Raw genomic sequence first — 19,347 nt, forward strand, 5'->3', positions numbered from 1 at the left:
TTGAAAATTCAACCCCTAAGGGGGTGAAATAGGGGTTTGAAATTTATGTAGTCCACGCGGACGAAGTCGCGAGCATAAGCTAGTTTATATATAAAATCAAAAACTATGATGCATAAAAATAAATAAAAATCTGTTTTAGAATGTACAGGTGAAGCCCTTTCATATGATACCCCACTTGAGTTATCTTACTTTGAAAATACTAATTATTGGTTCATAACCACAATTAAGTTTTTTTATGTGTGATGTAACCACAAAGTCACGGTTATCAGATTTTTCCTTTTTTGTCTGCTATGAGACCTACCTACCTGCCAAATTTCATGATTCTAGGTCAACGGGAAGTGCCCCGTGGGTTTCTTGACAGACGGACACAACAAAGTGATCATATTATAAGGGTTCTGTTTTTCCTCTTGAGGTACGGAACCTTAAAAAAATGCCCAGTGCAAGTTTTGAACGATAAATCAAAAACTATGATGCTTAAAAATAAATAAAAATCTGTTTTAGAATGCACAAGTAAAGCCCTTTCATATGATACCCCACTTAGTATAGTTATCTTACTTTGAACAATACATTGCTTTGAACATTAACCTACCTTACCTTTCATGATTCTAGGTCAACGGGAAGTACCCTATAGGTTTTCTTGATAGACACGACGGACAGACAGACAGACAACGAAGTGATCCTATAAGGGTTCCTTTTGAGGTACGGAACCCTAAAAAGTTAGATCACGTTTATTTGCTGTTCTTAAAACATAAAGAGGTTACCCCTACCATTTGTTTTATTTTGATACAAAATAATATGGAATTTGCATGCCATAAGAAACAGTTTTAGTCCGCTTACACTGCGTACAAAGAAGATTAAAAAAATAACAATAGGGAAACGCTTAACCACAATCACACCCGATGGGAAGACTTTGCGAGCATGAGAATTGAAAATAGACTAGCTGATGCCAGCGACTTCATCGGGAATTTTGGTTTTTAAAAATCCTAAGGGAACTCTTTGATTTTTCGGGATATAAAGTACCTACCTGACTCTCCGTGCCTATACCCATAGAAAAATCATGTCAATCGAGCGTTGTCTCTGTCGTTGAGACCGACAAAACGTCGCAGAGACAACGTTCTACGAAGTCGAATTCTCTGTCTAAAGATCGTTGTACCTACAATTTTTCCTGCCGGCTACTGAAGAAACTTTCAGCTTTTATAAATTTAACGAAAGTCTGGCTCTCACGGACTTGTACGGGAGCGGTGTGCAGGCTCGACCGTACCAAAGGGGAGATCTCCCACCGAGCGGTTGGTTGTGCTCGGTAGCGCCAGCTGGGCCGACGGTTATGTCTTGAAACTTCTATATATAGTCCAGATTGCAGAAAACTCTGTTATTGCGAGTACTGTCGGCGGTACATTTGTTCGGGACTATGTCATCGATTGAACAGCGCCATCTAGTTTCTATTGTGGCAACCGCCACAGACTCTTTATTTAGTAGTGAGATATGTGGTTCTAGACATTGACTTATATATTACTTCGTATGGACAGGGCTATTGAACAAACAAAATGGCACCGACTCAGTGGTGCTTTAGTACCAATGCAACCTCGGTGACGTCTGGATCTAAGAGGTGGCGCTCATTTATTTGGTTCGAAAACCGTGCAAAATTTCGATGGGTTCGAGAACAGATGGTTGGGGATTTCCATGCACCGTTAATCGATACACACGTAGTAGGTAAATACGTTTAGTAATTACCCAAACGCGCAACCATTATGAGCAAGTTCAGAGTGCTGGCTTTTTTATTTTTGTTCCTTCTAAAACTCTGCAACGAGGTCTATGGCGGTAAGGTTCTATTTGTTTTTTTTTATTGCTCTATTGACCTAGTTATTTATATTATCTGTGCCTCGGCCATTTCGAAATAAAGCGAGAGATATCTAATATCTAATCTACGGCGATTATTTTTAAATTGTATGTTTTTGTTCCACAATGTTTTATGGTTGCGTTGCCAACGGGACCCTATTAAAGATTCCGCTGTCCGTCCGTCTGTCTGTCAGCGGGCTTTATCTCGTGAAACGTAATAGCTAGAGAGTTGAAAATTTCACAGAATGTGAATTTCTATTGCCGCTATAACAACAAAATGTACCTATACATGCATGTGTTATGTAGGTACCTACCTATTTCTTGTACGATGGACTTTTCGGAGTTATGTTTAAGTAGGTAATTAAATATCACTTGCTTCAACGGTGAAGGAAAACATCGAGAGGTAAACTGCATGCCTGAGAGTTCTCCATAATGTTCCCCAAGGTGTGTGTCTACCAATCCGCACATGGCCAGCGTGGAAGACTATGGCTAAAACCCTTCTCACTCTGAGAGGAGACCTGCTCTGTAGTGAGCCGGCGATGGGTTGTTATGATAATGTTCATAAGAATTTAGGCTAATTAGGGTTCCGTACCTCAAAAGGAAAAACGGAACCCTTATAGGATCACTTTGTTGTCTGTCTGTCTGTCTGTCAAGAAACCTACAGGGTACTTCCCGTTGACCTAGAATCATGAAATTTGGCAGGTAGGTAGATCTTATAGCTGACATTTGGGGAAAAATCTGAAAACCGTGAATTTAGGGTTAGATCACACGAAAAAAATTAAATTGTGGTCATGAACTAATAATTAGTATTTTCAACTTTCGAAGTGAGTGACTATATCAAGTGGGGTATCATATGAAAGGTCTTCACTTGTGCATTCTAAAACAGATTTTTATTTATTTTCATGCATCATAGTTTTTGAATTATCGTGCAAAATGTCGAAAAAATACGACTGTAGTACGGAACCCTCATTGCGCGAGCCTGACTCGCACTTGGCCGGTTTTTTTATAGGTGTACACTGTACATAGGTATTAGCATATCAGCTATTACAAACAGGTACAATAATAATGACGTCAGGCCAATTATGTACAAGGAATTTGTAGTTAATTTATATTCCTACTAGATGATGGCCGCGTGTTCGTCCGCGTGGATTTAGGTTTTAAAAAATCCCGTGGGAACTTTTTGATTTTCCGGGATAAAAAGTAGCCTATGTCACGCTCCAGGTCTTTAATTACACCCATGCAAAAAATCACGGAAATCCGTGGCTCCGTTGCGACGTGATTAAAGGACAAACTAACAAACTCGCATTTATAATATGGGTAGTGACTAAGGAAAAACGGACAATACCTACGTCATACATAAATGGTATTGTAACAATACCCTTTGTTCTATACAGAGTGTAACCAGAACGCTAGCAAAAACTTATCGTTATTGTTATACTACCTAAACACAATCCAATACCAATAACCTTTTTGCCTTATACTTGTAGTTTTACAAACCCGTAATGTATAGCGTGCAAAACTCGGGGTTATTGCTCCCTCTACGATGCGGTATTGGCTCCGCGGCACCTATTTACGCAACGTTCGTTGACCTCTAGCGTCAGTCAGATGATATTTTTGCAATACACTGCGATCTTTTTTAGGGTTCCGTACCTCTAAAGGAAAAACGGAACCCTTATAGGATCACTTTGTTGTCTGTCTGTCTGTCTGGCTGTCTATCAGTCAAGAAACCTACAGAGTACTTCCCGTTGCCCTAGAATCATGAAATTTGGCAGGTAGGTAGATCTTATAGCTGACGTTTCGGGAAAAATCTGAAAACCGTGAATTTAGGGTTAGATCACACAAAAAAAATTAAATTGTGGTCATGAACTAATAATTAGTATTTTCAACTTTCGAAGTAACTAAGATAACTATATCAAGTGGGGTATCATATGAAAGGTCTTCACCTGTACATTCTAAAACAGATTTTTATGCATCATAGTTTTTGAATTATTGTGTAAAATGTAAAAAAAATACGACTGTAGTACGGAACCCTCATTGCGCGAGCCTGACTCGCACTTGGCCGGTTTTTTAAAAAAATAAGTATCTTTGTTATGCTTCCAGGTTGTAACATAACCCTAAATAGCGACCTGGGTAACCCTTCCCCGGTATATATCCACAATGGCGGGTTCCTGGCGCCAAACTCGAGCAGTGGCGCCATCTTGTTGCGTCGCTCGGAAACCCTGGAGGTCGCATGCCCGGGAGACAGGAAGTTCGTCGTTTTGGGCAACGATTCCACGGAATATCAAATTTTTGTAAGTCTTTTTAAAGTTTGCTGTTCACATACATCGAAGTGATCCTATCATCATCATCATCATCATGATCAACCCATCGCCGGCTCACTACAGAGCACGGGTCTCTTCTGAGAGTAAGTAGAACTATGGAAGTATGGAGAACTCTCAGGCATGCAGGTTTCCTCACGATGTTTTCCCTCACCGTTAAAACAAGTGACATTTAATTACTTAAAACGCACATAGCTCCGAAAAGTTAGAGGTGCGTGCCCGGGATCGAACCTGACCTGACCTCCGATTAGAAGGCGGACGTCCTAACCACTAGGCTATCACAGCTTTTTAGTGATCCTATAGGGGTTCCTTTTTTACAACGATGCTTTTTCCTTTTGAGGTACGGAACCCTAAAAATATCTGTTCTTTTCCAGGCAGTGAAATGTGTGAAGGACACAACGTTCCGAGCTACTAAGACGCCGTGGGTGGGTACTCTGAAGGACATCAGATGCAACGCGCCCCCATGGTTCACCACTGAGCTGACGGGGGCTAGCTGTTCCGGGGCTCATAGGATTTATAGGTAAGTAACTGATGCCCACGACTTCGTTTGCGTGGATTTAGGTTTTCAAAATTCCCGTGGGAACTCTTTGATTTTCCAGGATAAAAAGTAGCCTATGTCACTCTCCAGATGTAGTTGTGTATCTATACCCATGCAAAAACACGTCGATCCGTTGCTCCGTTGCGACGTGATTAAAGGACAAACCAATAAACCAACAAACAAACACACCTTCGCATTTATAATATGGGTAGTGATGAGCTAAGAGCCCTTGAGGGCCCGACCTTCGATATTTTATAAAAGCGGAAATGTTAGGTACTATGCGCATTGTGCAACATAACACGGGTATGAACGATCAGTGACTATGAAGTTTGGATCATTGAGGCTATAACAGATATTAGGAGATAACAGCAGGGCGATTGTCTAAAACCTGCATCAATTATTATTACAATCTCAATTGTTCTGATTGGCTGAATTTGTGCGATTCTTGTTGCAACAATGCATTGTGGCCAATAGTGAGCGAGCATTAACCAATCAGATGATTGCGATCGTGACATTGTAGCTGTCAAACAACCGCGGTAGGGCCACGGGTAACAAAAACGGCAAAAGAGCATGGACCGGAGAACTCATAGTTCATACCCAACCTTAGCGCGAGAACAATTATTGTCAAATCGCAATTAAATGATTTAAATTTGAAAATAATTGTTTACTGGAGCCTTTACGTAAAAGTACTAAAAGTCTACGTATTACTGTCAATAGATGGCGGCATAACAAAAATTGCTAGTTTCAAGGTGAAAGGCTTATTGCCTTATTGGTATTGGATTATGTTTAGGTAGTCCACAGTATAAGTAATAGCGCCGACTTTTGCTAGCGTTCTAATTACAGCCTACAGACCAATCCTACGTAAAATCCTACTAAAAGGAAATAATATTTTGTGCTCAAAACGCCGTATTTTGTACTTTTTCGTCGTGTAGTGGCAATCCGTGTTAAGGCGACTCACTTCAGTGCTTTCTTCATACAAACGTAGGAGGGAAAATACAACAATATTCGATATTGTACGCACAAAACTAAGAATTATATCGATTTATCTCGTCTTTATCTAGGTACATTGATATATAAAACATTGAAAAAAATATTGATTTAAAAGTTACGAGCCTCTAAGATTCCTATTTTAACACTAAATTTATGTCAACTTTGGGCGTAAATAAATAAGATTAGGAACAAAATTAGGAAAAATATCATAAGATATAGTTTATTTATTCATTAGTTGAAATAACTTTACTTTGCAAACATAAATTCAGTAGTTTTTTTCTCAAAAATACTTTTCCTAAACCCTTTTCGCGCGCTTGATTTCGATGAAAATCATCGTGCCTCTCACCTTTCTCATACAATGTCAAGTGAAAAGCAAACATGTTACCCACGTGCGCTGCCAATTTCGGTCGAGCGTCCTGCGTCACCTTAAGGGGTTGTTCCCGTTGAGTCACACTTTGACTCAAGATGAATTAACCTGTATGTTTATAATTTCAGAATAGGCTACAGGATAGGAAGCAAGTTCTACGAGCTTTATGAGGCGTGTTTCGACGAGGTTCTCCTGCGTACACTGTACGTCAAGCAGCAACTCAAACCGGAGAGCAAGTTTATACAAACAGGTCGACGATCTTCCTTTGTCGGTAGGTCTCTATCTAATAAAAACTGACCAAGTCTGAGTCCGACTCGCACAAGAAGGGTTCCGTACCACCGTACAAGAAATAACACTTTATATGACTGCCATGTAAAAAAAAACCGGCCAAGTGCGAGTCTGGCTCGCGCAACGAGTGATCCTTGCTAAAGTCCTATTTTTTCGACATTTTGCACGATAAATCAAAAACTATGATGCATAAAAATAAATAAAAATCTGTTTTAGAATGCACATGTAAAGACCTTTCATATGATACTTACCCCACTTGATATAGTTATCTTACTTCGAAAGTTGAAAATACTAATTATTAGTTCATGACCACAATTTAATTTTTTTTGTGTGATCTAACCCTAAATTCACGGTTTTCAGATTTTTCCCCAAATTTCAGCTATAAGATCTACCTACCTGCCAAATTTCATGATTCTAGGTCAACGGGAAGTACCCTGTAGGTTTCTTGACAGACAGACAGACAACAAAGTGATCCTATAAGGGTTGCGTTTTTCCTGTTGAGGTACGGAACCCTAAAAAGGTTGCAACTATGATTAGTAATAATGTGACCTATTAGGAAAAAATCTATGAGTTCCCAACTAGTCCCAACCCACCCAATTTAGATGATGACTAGCTTATGCTCGCGACTTCGTCCGCGTGGACTACATAAATTTCAAACCCCTATTTCACCCCCTTAGGGGTTGAATCTTTAAAAATCCTTTCTTAGCGGAGGCCTATTTCGTAATAGCTATCTGCATGCCAAATTTCAGCCCGATCCGTCCAGTAGTTTGAGCTGTACGTTGATAGATCAGTCAGTCAGTCACCTTTTCCATTTATATATTAAGACTAGCTTATGCTCGCGACTTCGTCCGCGTGGACTACAAAATTTCAAAACCCTATTTCAACCCCTTAGGAGTTAAATTTTCAGAAATCCGTTCTTAGCGGATGCCTACGTCATAATAGCTATCTGCATGCCAAATTTCAGCCCGATCCGTCCAATAGTTTGAGCTGTGCGTTGATAGATCAGTCAGTCAGTCAGTCAGTCATTCAGTCAGTCAGTCAGTCAGTCACCTTTTCCTTTTATATATATTGATGATCTGTTTCCTTTGTTTACCAGAAGGGGATGTATTCGGAAAAGTGAAAATGTCAAAGGCGTACAAAATAGAGAACCAAAAACTGAGACTGAAGGAGATTCTCGGCAGTGGCATGGAAGATAAATATGTTACAAAGTCACAGGTAGATAGATAGACGTACTTTACCTACCTACAGATTACAGAATGCGGCTAGAAGTAAGTCTACATCGACCTTTAGAAGGAGATAGCAGATTCGTAGAGCACTGTCTCTGTCGTTGAGACCGACAATGGCGCCGATTCTGTTGTCTTTCTCTAGACTAGATTTAGAGTGTCTACATCTTTTTAGGGTTCCGTAGTAAACAAGGAACCCTCATAGTTTCGCCACGTGTCGGTTAATCTCAGAGACTATTAATGCTAGAAATCTGTAATTTGGCATGGGTAAAAGTGGTCAAATAAAATTTTGATAAATATTTTTTTTAGGGTAGCTCCCCTACATGTAAAGTGGGGATGAACTTTTTTTTCTCGTCTACCCCATAGTGTGGGGTATCGTTGAATAGGTCTTTTAAAAATACTGTGGGTGTGTGTGGTCTGGGAACATCATTTTTTGAGTACTAGATCCGTTTGTAAAACATGATGTTTTAAAGTGTTAATTTTTATTAGAGTCAAGTGTCGTGTCCCCCCCCCCCTCTATCAGCCAAATGGTAGTACAAAAGTCAAAGTCAAAGTCAAATGATTTATTCAAAATAGGTAATTAATAACTCTTTTTGAAGGTCAGATGTTGGATTTCTAAGATATAGTGGTGATAATTATTTCGCAAACTTAAAACTAAAGCTACGAGGGTTCCAAACGCGCCCAGGTCTGAGAAGAGCCCACAACAAATACATATATAGGAACGTGAAAAAATTCACAGCAGTAGTATAATATAATCAATTTTAAAGGAAAACTATCATGGCTAAGTAGGGTTCACAGGTTAAGGAGTTACATCTGTTTTTCGAGGATTGTGACTACGGAACCCTACACTGCGCGTGGCCCGCCACGCACTCGGCCGGTTTTTCATGGTATCATATCAGTATAATCATCAGTACTATCACCTGTCTTTGTTTTTGCCAGCGTTCTGTAGGGCGATTGTCTAAAACCTGCATCAATCATTATTACAATCTCAATTGTTCTGATTGGCTGAATTTGTGCGATTCTTGTTGCAACAATGCATTGTGGCCAATAGTGAGCGAGCATTAACCAATCAGAGGTGATTGCGATCGTGACATTGTAGCTGTCAAACAACCGCGGTAGGGCCACATTTTACACCCTGCATAATTAGATTTTAATTTGTCATTCATTGCTAGCGCATCAACCGCGGCCACCTAGCAGCACGAGCGGATTTTCCATTGCGCGCTGAGCAGAAGGCGACGTTCCACTACATCAACACCGCGCCGCAGTGGATGCGTGGCAACGCGGGCGACTGGGCCGCTCTAGAAGACGTGAGTTCGAATCCTGACGGTTACATTTTCCACGATAAATCAAATGTTATGCGTGTAAATAAAAATCTGTTTTAGAATGTACTTTCATAATATGATACTCCACTTGGTATAATACTAACTAGCTTTTGCCCGTGGCTTCTAAAAAAAATTAAAAAAATTACTTAGTGTTATTTCTTGTACGATGGTACGGAACCCTTCGTGAGTGTATTTAAGGTAGCTTTACACTGCAGGCGCTGCGTCGTCGTGTTCACGCCTACGGCCGGGCAGTGACAGTGTACACGGGCACTAATGGTATATGCACACTGCCCGACAGTTCGGATGTACATCGACAAGTATACCTGACCACGGACCAGAATAATAATCGAGTGGTGCCTGTCCCCATGTACTTCTATAAGGTATAGAATAGAATAGATTTTTATTCAAAACTAGCTTATGCTCGCGACTTCGTCCGCGTGGACTACAAAATTTCAAAACCCTATTTCACCCCCTTAGGAGTTGAATTTTCAAAAATCCTTTCTTAGCGGATGCCTACGTCATAATAGCTATCTGCATGCCAAATTTCAGCCCAATCCGTCCAGTAGTTTGAGCTGTGCGTTGATAGATCAGTCAGTCAGTCATTCAGTCAGTCAGTCAGTCAGTCACCTTTTCCTTTTGTATATATAGATAAACTTTTATATGTGCTTTTGAATCTTCAAAATAATTTACCACGATTATTCAAAATACCTAGGTAACTTACCACGATAAATTTATCACCCAAGTTATTAGGCTGTTTTAGTGTTTTTAAACTATTATTTTAGCTGCTTTAGCGTTTAAACTACATTGTTATAGCAGTTTTAGCGTTTAAACTATTGTTTTAGCTATAAAAACTATCGATTCAGCTGTTTTAGCGTTTAAATTAACAATTTTGAGCTCAGCGCGTTTAAACTACATTGTTATAGCTGTTTTAGCGTTTAAACTACATTGTTATAGCTGTTTTAGCGTTTAAATTAACAGTTTTGACCTCAGCGCATGTTTGAACTACATTGTTATAGCTGTTTTATCGTTTAAACTATTGTTTTAGCTGTTTTAGCGTTTAAATTAACAGTTTTGACCTCAGCCTTTCGGAATGTTGCAGCTCCTTGTAATTAGGTTAGGAGTTGGGGTGGCTGGCACCCTAACTCTCATAGAGGCTAGACCGACCGTCGAAACCCTATCCCTAAAGGCGTGTCCATATGTATCACTTGCCCGATCCGATCGCCGTATCCGTATCGCTGACGCGTATCATGATCGCATATAATATGTCCACGAAATAATAAACTTTTCGTGGTCCCACATCATCGCACTGTTGCTAGATCTATGTCACCTATACCCCGTTCATTAGCATCGTTCAACGCGCTTTTGGACAATAATGCTCAATGGGACCCATTTAATGATGGGTCTATAACACTGGTTCGGGAGTTACTGAAATACGCTGAGAGCATTACATGAATATGTCATTCAATGTTCTCAGCGTACATATTCAAAATCCTTTGGTTTTATCGTTTTGTATTTTATGTCTTTTTTCTTGTACCTTTATTTGTATTTAAATTTATTATTAATTATCTAGTTAGTAAGTGGCACTGCCGTTCTAATAAGATGTAAAAAATAAAAAAAAATAAAAATGATACGCGATGTCGATACGCGTTATGATACGGCCCGTCCCATGTCGTGTCGGTTTTTGTCCGATCATCAAAGGTGATACAGAGACGAGGTCATGACTATTGTGAAGATACGGATTCCGAGCAAATCGAGACGTCCACAACTTGTACGGGGCTTGATACGTGACATGCTGATACCGATACGGTGATCGGATCGGGCAAGTGATACATATCTGGACCCGCCTTTATGCATTTCTAAGTTACTTTCTCTCTGTTTCCAGGTAGTATACGATCCTACGAAGCAAACAGCAGTCGCTTTCATATCCATCAACTCGTCATACTACAACAACAGCATGATAGACGAGCTCGCGTTCTGCGACGACGTGTGTGAACACAACCCGCAGTTCTCGTGGCTAAGATGGCGGCCGAAGGATGGCACTCACAGCTTTTGCTGCAACTACGAGGATTTCGTCAAAACTATCCACGATTTGCCCAAACTTAATGTCAGAGGTCTTTTTTATTGAGGTTGTAAAAACTTAAAACCACGAAAAGTTCCGTACTATCGTAAAAGATAATGACACTAAGTAGGTATGTATTTTTTTTAAAAGCATGGCGGCCATTTTTTTAAAAGCATTTTATTATTACTGTTGTTCATTTGTTATAGCGGCAATAGATATTCGCACAGAAAATTTCAACTCTCTGCTTATTATACGGTTCATGAGATACTCATACATCCCACGGACAGACCGTATAGGTACCTACACGTAAAATCCATACTAATATTATAAATGCGAAAGTGTGCCTGTCTGTCTGTCTTCTAGCTTTTCACGACCCAATCGTTCAACCGATTTTGATAAAATTTGGTACAGAGTTCGCTTATATCCCGGGGAAGGACATAGGCTACTTTTCATCCCGGAAAATGGATGAGTTCCCACGGGATATTTAAAGACCTAAATCCACGCGTTCGAAGTCACAGGCATCAGCTAGTTGTGTTAGTAGGTACAACTTTTTTTTGAATAGGTTATTTTTGTGGCCGCCCTTGCGAACTGTAAAAAGTAGGGTATTAAAAATAGCGCTGTATAAGTCCCTCAAATTGCTAATGCGCGTGGCCGCCATTTTAGTGACGTCAGCACTAGACTGAAGTTTCGAGCTGATGTTATATTTTTATTTCGGATGACGTCATTTCGATGTTAATGAGACGTGGTTCCAGCGCAATAGCAATTTGCGGGACTTACACTTACCAACTATAATATTATTAGAAAATTATTGTAATTAAAACAAAAAGATTGTATATATAGCTATTTTAATAGCTTATTTATTTAAAGCATGATTATGTGTATCTATAAGTTATAACTATAAAATTAAAATAAATATCACTAATTTTGTCTTTACATATATTTTTGAGATTACCTTTTCCCTGTATCTACTTAAAAATAATACAAAATTCTGCAATCTACAGATTGTATAAAACTTGACTTTGCTCGGACCTAAGCTAAGCCTTAAGCGAGGTTTAGATTAGCAACAAAACTTGCAGAAGTTGACTTCCGCAAGCTATTTCTACCGTGTAAACAATCACGTCAAGCTCACTTCCGCAAGTTTTGTAACTTGCTGGACTTGCCGCAAGTCACAAATGTATGTACATGTACAATATTGAATAGAATAGAATAGAAATCAATTTATTGGTTGATCCAACACACTATAAACACTATAAACACAAACACAAATATTTACAAAAAAAACATTCCTTAAAATCTAATTCAAACAAAATATAGGTACCTAGTGTCTAAAATGTGTCGTGCCAACGAAAAGGCCCGAACTCAGCTGTGGTTACACGATGTAACCACAACGCTGGTTTTCAGTTCGAGCCCCATATTGCTCGTAGTGTTAACAATTCTGCAAGTAGGTACTTGCGGAATAACTTGCAAGAAGTTCTTGTTAGTCTAAACCTCGATTAAGAGCGATCAGGCACTCATGATCCGAGCCCGTGAAAATAAAGATATAAAAAACTCGAACCGAACTCGGATATTCCTCACGCACATAAAAACATAAATAAATTTAAAAAAAGTGACTGTCATAATATAAATACTAGAAATAAAAATAAACTTGTAATTCCCGCCTCTAGGCTCAGTAAAGTTAGCAATTCATTTGCTCGTAATTCCATACGTTTCTATAATAAGCTTCCAGAAGACATATTGGAGATGTCTCTCAACAAGTTCAAAGTTTTCATAAAACGTAAACTAATTGAAAAATCCTATTACAATGTAAAGGATTATTTAAATGATAAGCAAGCTTGGGAATGAGTTGCTTAACGACTTTGTGATAGTTCTAATAAGTTTCAATAAATTTGTAAAGTGGTGATAATAAAAAGAATACCCGGCTGAGATGTGATGCTTCACGTTCCTATATGTGTATTTGTTGTGGGCTCTTCTCAGACCTGGGCGCGTTTGGAACCCTCGTAGCTTTAGTTTTAAGTTTGCGTAATAATTATCACCACTATATCTTACAAATCTAACACCATACCAGACCATCAATAAGACTTTGACTTTGACTTTGCACTAATCCGATCTCTGATCCAAATCCAAGCTAATCAGTGGACATCTTTGACATATATCTACGTCATACGTCCGATTTGAATCCGAGGCACATCCGAGATATTGTCACGGATAGAGAACTCGGATGACGGAAGTCGAAGCTAGTGCGTAAGCTACCATACAAATAGTTCTATAACTACTTCGGAACGTATTTTCACGGATCGGATGCAGTGCGTAATCGCCTTTAGACAGTGATAAAACTAAACAGAATTTTGTTTTCGCCCATAGCAGAAACCTTATGGCTAACTGATGATTACAGACCGTTTTAGTACTATAACTTGTCCCATGCCGTCATGTTGGCACCATTGCAGTTCACACAAAAATAAACCCTAAGTTCTAAGGTATAAAGCAAACAAAGCAATGGTGCCAACATGACGGCAAGGGACAATTTATAGTGAACATAGTATGGTGAACTGATTCTGAGAGTTCTGAGACCAACTAAATTTTAGAGTATTCGCATCCTCTTCTTACTAATGTAAAATGAAAAGGACAGCCACAGTTTGACAGTTTTAAATTTAATTTTGAGCCGTCAAAACTCGTGACTTTAGCTGCCAGTCGCGAGCCTATTGTTTAAATTTGTAGCGTGCACTAAAAAGTCTTTAAATGTAAAACTCATGTTCCCTCACTTTTTTTATCAATATTAAAAAGAAAAGGATGCAGATACTCTAAATTTAGCTGTTTATAGAAAGACCTGCAGAATCGACGCCAGTTTGTAGTTATTTAATTTTTTAGATATACCTATAGTTAATTAAAGTTTGCAACGCCAAAAATATATTTCAACTACCCACATCTCTACTTTCAATAATAGCTGTCAGAGCCTGCCTATCCCTCTTGTTTTCACACGCACAACTCACTAGCGCTAGCAAATGCTTATTCGAGTACTCTGTACTGTCCCTGACGAAGATTTCTAACTCATTTCGCGGCAAATAGTATGCCTTAACATACTTATCTACATAGTCTTGGTAAGGAACTGGTTTTAAACCGGAGATTTTCTCCAACTTCACAAATAACTGCCTATAATCTAGTTGCATAAGCCCTCGACCTCCGTTAGAACATTTCGTAGCGTTCGAAAATCCTTCAACCAACAAATGCACAACGAATTTCGAAACCATACTCCATATTGAGTTAACTACCCTCAAATTTAAAGTCACTCTCGACGAAATGTTTTCTAAACGCAACGCGAACACTTGAATTTTCCGGATTATCATATCAACGTACGGACTATGTTCCACTGCTACGTTTTTAACATCCCATCTAACTTGGGACATAGCTATTAAGGCGGATCGTGCGTCTACAGCTTTAGACGCAGAACACATGTAGACTGGCTTTCTTAAATCTTCTACTACTGCTAAAGTGTTGTCCCGAAAATGCTCTAGAATCATCCGTTGGTGAGACACTACTATTGACTCTAAATAAGGCTGGAGCAACTCAAATTGTTTAGCCAAAAATATAACGCTCTCTACCCCAACGATTCTTTCGCTCAATCCATGTAAATTCTCCTCAGAAACCATGTCCAAATGTTGTGGATTACTCGGACATTCAAACTTAGTTTCATCCGCCCCGTTTATGCTATTAGAAATCCGTTTCAAAACTAAATTTAACTTTGTACTGTACAAAGTGGATGATGCTACTTCTAAATCGGAGGTGAAAAATGAGTGTACCGCATAAAAGTAATAGTCGAATAACTGATTCATCAGCATTATAACTTCTAACGAAATTTGGGGTAAGTATCTACATATTTGGAGGTACTGCCCACAATTCCGAAGAACTGATAATGTCGTGTTAGTGACTATTACGCTTTCTTTTATTTTCGACGGACTCTGTAGTGTTTTATAATCTTGTGCGTCCATATCCTCGACGAAATCTCGTTTCAACTCGTCCGGTTCGTCATCTGATTCGTCACTTCCTTCCGACTCAGGTTCAAGACCAAATATGTCGTCGTTAGTAACGTTTTCATTTCGAAAAATTTCAAAAGGTGTTCTTGAAGTTTTTTGCGTAAAGTATTTCGCTATGTATACGCTGTCATCTTGAGATGGGACTGAAGATGTTGCATCAGATAACGGTGCTTTAGCTATCGAATCAGATTTCGGGTTTAAGTACTTCTTAAACTGTGTAAACTCTTGTAGGTTTAAGATATTGAAAGTCGCTTTGACGGGACATTGTTCCCAACCTTCGTTCTCCAGAAACAATTTCAATTCCTCCATTCTGCCTCTATGATAATTCTTTATGTACGACACGGATTGGGTTTTGATAAAATCTTGTAGCAAATCTGATTTGTCACCGCAAAAAATTTCGGCGACTTGCGTCAACTTCCTCAGGATTCCCAGCATTTGGATGAATTTCTCAAAAGGGAACTCCTCAAGACCCGAGCTTTTTAAGAAAATTGATACTTTCGCTTGCACGTCATGCCATATTCTTATCAGACCAGCTTTTAACTTCTGTTTAATGTATTCTCGACTAACATTCTTCTCGATGTCGAAAACGTTTGAACTCGGTTGGATTTCCTCGTTCTTTAAATGCCAAGTTACCAGGAGATAATAGCTTCGCATGACGTGAAATAGATTTTCGCATAAGTTCAAGAGGCATACTGGAGCCTTGTTGGTTGGGACAGATTGACACATCTCCTGGAATTTCATTTCTATTGTGTATTCGTTTAGAAATGGTCTAACAGCTTCTATTGCTGACTCGTTAACTGCTGAGGAATAATGCATATGCAATTGTTCCATCGCAGCTTGAGTCTTCCCGAGCAAATCATAGGCTTTTTTCAATTTTTTAAACACCTCCTCATCGAAGTTATGACAAAGACTGGCAAGTACTGAATCCAGTTTTTCTTCCGTCATATCCAAAGTATCTTGTAGCCTAGTACTTAAATCTGCTATACATGTATACTCCTTATGGTTACCAGCTGCCTTTTTGCTTTTCAAAATTAAATCTATTGCTTCGAAATAATCTTTTTTGTTCAACAAATCGGAGACATCCTTTTCGACACTGCGTAAGCTTTGTAACAGTTCCAAAGATTTTAATACAGATTTGATTATTTGTCTCTTTCTAACGTTAGCGAGTATGACAAAGGTAGATATAGTAAGGTGGTTGGAAGCTGCTTTTAAGCGTTCTCTTGCTTTTCTACACGTTTCTAGTGTTTGTGTGAGTTGTTCCCGAATGTTCTGGATTTCGGCGAATTCTCTGTCGCAGTTGTCCCGTTGTTGGGATATGAGATGGAGAGCCTTACCTGATACCACCTGTGAATGAAAGAGATAGGAAACTAAAATACATCACCATCATCATGATCAACCCATCGCCAGCCCACAACTGAGAATAGGTCTCATCTCGGAGTGAGAGTCAAGTGCGGATTGGCAGACTTCACACACCTTTCTAAGACTTATTAAGATTTCTTTTTGTAACCTGTCATTTGTGTTTCTTTGGTGCAATAAAGTATATACATACATACATACACACCTTTGGAGAACACCATTATGGAGAACTCTCAGGCATGCAGGTTTCCTCACGATGTTTTCCTTCACTGTTAAAGCAAGACAACCCCAAGCTAGACCATGTTTAGGGTACATTTGTTTGAGACTACGTCATGAAATGTTAGCGATTGAATAGCGCCATCTAGTTGCATCTGTGGCAATCGACACAGGGGTATGAGGAGGGGGGATGCCCCGCACACCTACACGTCACCCGCGCTTTCCCGCACCGGTTAGCGCGGGGGCTATGCGGGGCGTTCCCGCCCCGATATACTAGGCTATCATACCTTGTAAGGAAGTCTATTATACAATCTCACCTGCTGTAATCTTGAATGTACAGTACGCCACAGGTTGAGATGGCAATCGAGGTATGAGGCGGGAGGATGCCCCGCACACCTACACGTCATCTGCGCTCTCCCGCACCGGTTAGCTCGGGGGCTGTGAGGGTGTGCGGTGCGTTCCCTCCCCGATATACCAGGCTATCATACCTTGCAAGGTCTATTATACAATCTCACCTGCTGCTGTCTTTTCAACTTGGTAAACATCCGTTCTATAGCCTCACAGTCGGGAGGAGACGGTGCGTGCTCCAGCACGTACTTGGCTGCATCAAACTCAGTGGGCGGAGAAAAGTATATGTGCTCTATTTCACGAAGGACCTGAAAATTATAATAATTTTGAAGTGAAAACTTATTTACAGTGCGACAAGGCTATCTTGGCGCGTGGCGAAGATGGGAACTAACGTTGCCGACAAGTGTCCCCTTTGTTCTTGTTTGAATATTCTAATCCTTTGTTCTCCAACAGCGCCCCCCTGTCAATGTCATTCAAGTGCCAAGACAGCCTTGTCGCACTGTAGCCACGTTGAGCGATTTTTAGGGTTCAGTACCTCAAAAGGAAAATGAAAACTCTATAGGATCACTATGTTGTCGGTCTGTCTGTCGGTTGTCTCTGGCAAGAAATCCTATGGGGTACTTGATACTTTCCGTTGACCTAGAATCATGAAATTCGGCAGGTAGGTAGGACTTATAGCACAAGTAAAGGAATAAATCTGGAAACCATGAATTTGTGCAGAAAAGCAAAGAACTCCTACAGGATTTTCAAAAACATTAATACACACAATTCCAGTTACATTGTTTTTTTTTAATAGAGATAGCGAGCAAACGAGCATGCGGGTCACCTGATGTTAAGTGATTACCGCCGCCCATGAACATTTGAAGCACCAGAGGAACCGCCGATGCGTTGCCGGCCTTTTAGGAATTTGTTTATTGTTAATATTGTACCCACGATGCAGAACTACCTAGTGTGGGTACCATTAGAAAATGTTTAAAGGAGAATGACAGATCCTGACCCACCAATTTACACACAACATAAATTAATGATAATTATCCTAGTATTAAATAAATAATATAGCTATTTATTAAAGTTACACTTAAAAATTAACAATTATCATTTTAAAATTGCGGATGTTTTTATTAGTTTCAGAAATTATAGGTAAATTGCATATAACCTACAATCATTATGTGACTTAATCTTAGAATTAAACAAACCTCCAAATCAGCAGCGGACTGTGCAGCTGTTTCTGATCGTGAGTTGACTCCGGGCGGAGCATGACGGTTCTCCATATTTTTGTACTAAGTATTACCTGAAACATGGATTAGTCCATGCAAAATGACTCCTCACGCGCCATTTTAACTCTATGGGTCAACTGTCATGTCAAAAGTATGGTTTACCTTTAACAAAAGTTCAACTGTACAACAGATCTGTACAACAGTGGCGAAGGGCCACTTGGTTTTTAATTTTTACTACATGTTACACTGGCAGACGCAGAGCTATTAAATAGCGTCCAAGAGCATGCTTAAAATGAGTATGCTTTTCACAAGCAAATGTAAACAGTTAAGGAGCATGCTATTAGCATGCTATATTAATAGCATGTCTATGTCTATCTGTACTTGACTAGTATGTACCTACTGTATACAGCTTTATAAAAGGGCGTATAGAAAAGTACTAGCAATGTTTAATATTATTTCAGCTAGGTACATAATATTATGCAAATTGTAACAATATACACTTACCTATTATGGTAAATATGTTAAACAAACAATTATTATGATTCCAATGTTTCTTTGATTTTACTTCGTAGCTTCGATTATAAATTTTTGTACTTAAGCAGCGAACCGTAGGGTTATATTATATCAAAAGTTATGAGGAAAACTTAAATGAAAATCCACTTGAACCAAAAATCAATTAAAATATTCTTGAAATATTCGGTCACTGCTTCGGTTTTCACTTTTCTGTGCTTTTGCTTTTCTTCAAAAATGACAAAACAATCACAACACAAACCACAAAACCACAGACCAATAACATATACATAAAATCAAAGAGTATTATAATATGCACAAAATAAAGAAACCACAGACTACAAACCACCAAAGAGAATATAATCACCAAAGAATTTGTATGTACTACTACGTAGATAGTCACTCAAATCACCAAACTGATCTAAAAATGACATCCACCATGGGTGTAAAAACCAAAATAATAAGTGGAAACCACAAGTGGAAACTATAATTCTATGAGTAGAAACCTTGGTAGAAACACTGCTGCATTGCAAGCGTAGATAGAATAATAGGAATGTAAGTACTGTGTAACCGTGTATGAGATAGCGATAGCACGACGTAACGATGAATAACACGACAGTTATTACCATTGTTTAGGAGTCAATTATTTGTATTAACCGATCAACAATATTTGTTTTAAACATTTTTTATGTGAAAACGAGTAAATAACTCATGAGAAATACAATTACGCC

General features: G+C 39.1%; 2 protein-coding genes across 5 annotated transcripts; one reads left to right on the forward strand and one right to left on the reverse strand.

The window, feature by feature from the left end:
• The first annotated feature begins 1,735 nt into the window (after nt 1-1,735).
• Nucleotides 1,736-11,863, forward strand: LOC117994383 (uncharacterized). 3 transcript variants are annotated; one of them, XM_034982304.2, is made up of 8 exons: nt 1,736-1,818; nt 3,937-4,127; nt 4,529-4,674; nt 6,178-6,320; nt 7,434-7,552; nt 8,733-8,867; nt 9,098-9,262; nt 10,765-11,863. In XM_034982304.2, the coding sequence occupies exons 1-8, from the start codon at nt 1,749-1,751 to the stop codon at nt 11,005-11,007; spliced, it is 1,212 nt and encodes a 403-aa protein (XP_034838195.1). In that variant the 5' UTR covers nt 1,736-1,748; the 3' UTR covers nt 11,008-11,863. The 3 variants fall into 3 exon arrangements, with proteins under 3 accessions (XP_034838195.1, XP_069363658.1, XP_069363657.1); XM_069507556.1 differs by having other exon boundaries at nt 1,744-1,823; nt 3,959-4,127; XM_069507557.1 differs by lacking the exon at nt 8,733-8,867.
• On the reverse strand, nt 11,770-18,890 carry Vps50 (vacuolar protein sorting 50). Of its 2 annotated transcripts, none has more exons than XM_034982242.2 (4): nt 18,611-18,890; nt 18,086-18,180; nt 17,057-17,197; nt 11,770-16,313 (listed from the first exon to the last, which is right to left on the reverse strand). In XM_034982242.2, exons 2-4 carry the CDS (start codon nt 18,158-18,160, stop codon nt 13,851-13,853), a joined length of 2,679 nt encoding a protein of 892 aa, XP_034838133.1. In that variant the 5' UTR covers nt 18,161-18,180; nt 18,611-18,890; the 3' UTR covers nt 11,770-13,850. The 2 variants fall into 2 exon arrangements, with proteins under 2 accessions (XP_034838133.1, XP_069363551.1); XM_069507450.1 differs by having other exon boundaries at nt 18,086-18,268.
• Between the last annotated feature and the right edge of the window lie 457 nt (nt 18,891-19,347).

The sequence above is a fragment of the Maniola hyperantus genome, chromosome 26 (assembly GCF_902806685.2).
Source record: "Maniola hyperantus chromosome 26, iAphHyp1.2, whole genome shotgun sequence".
Lineage (NCBI taxonomy): Eukaryota > Metazoa > Arthropoda > Insecta > Lepidoptera > Nymphalidae > Maniola > Maniola hyperantus.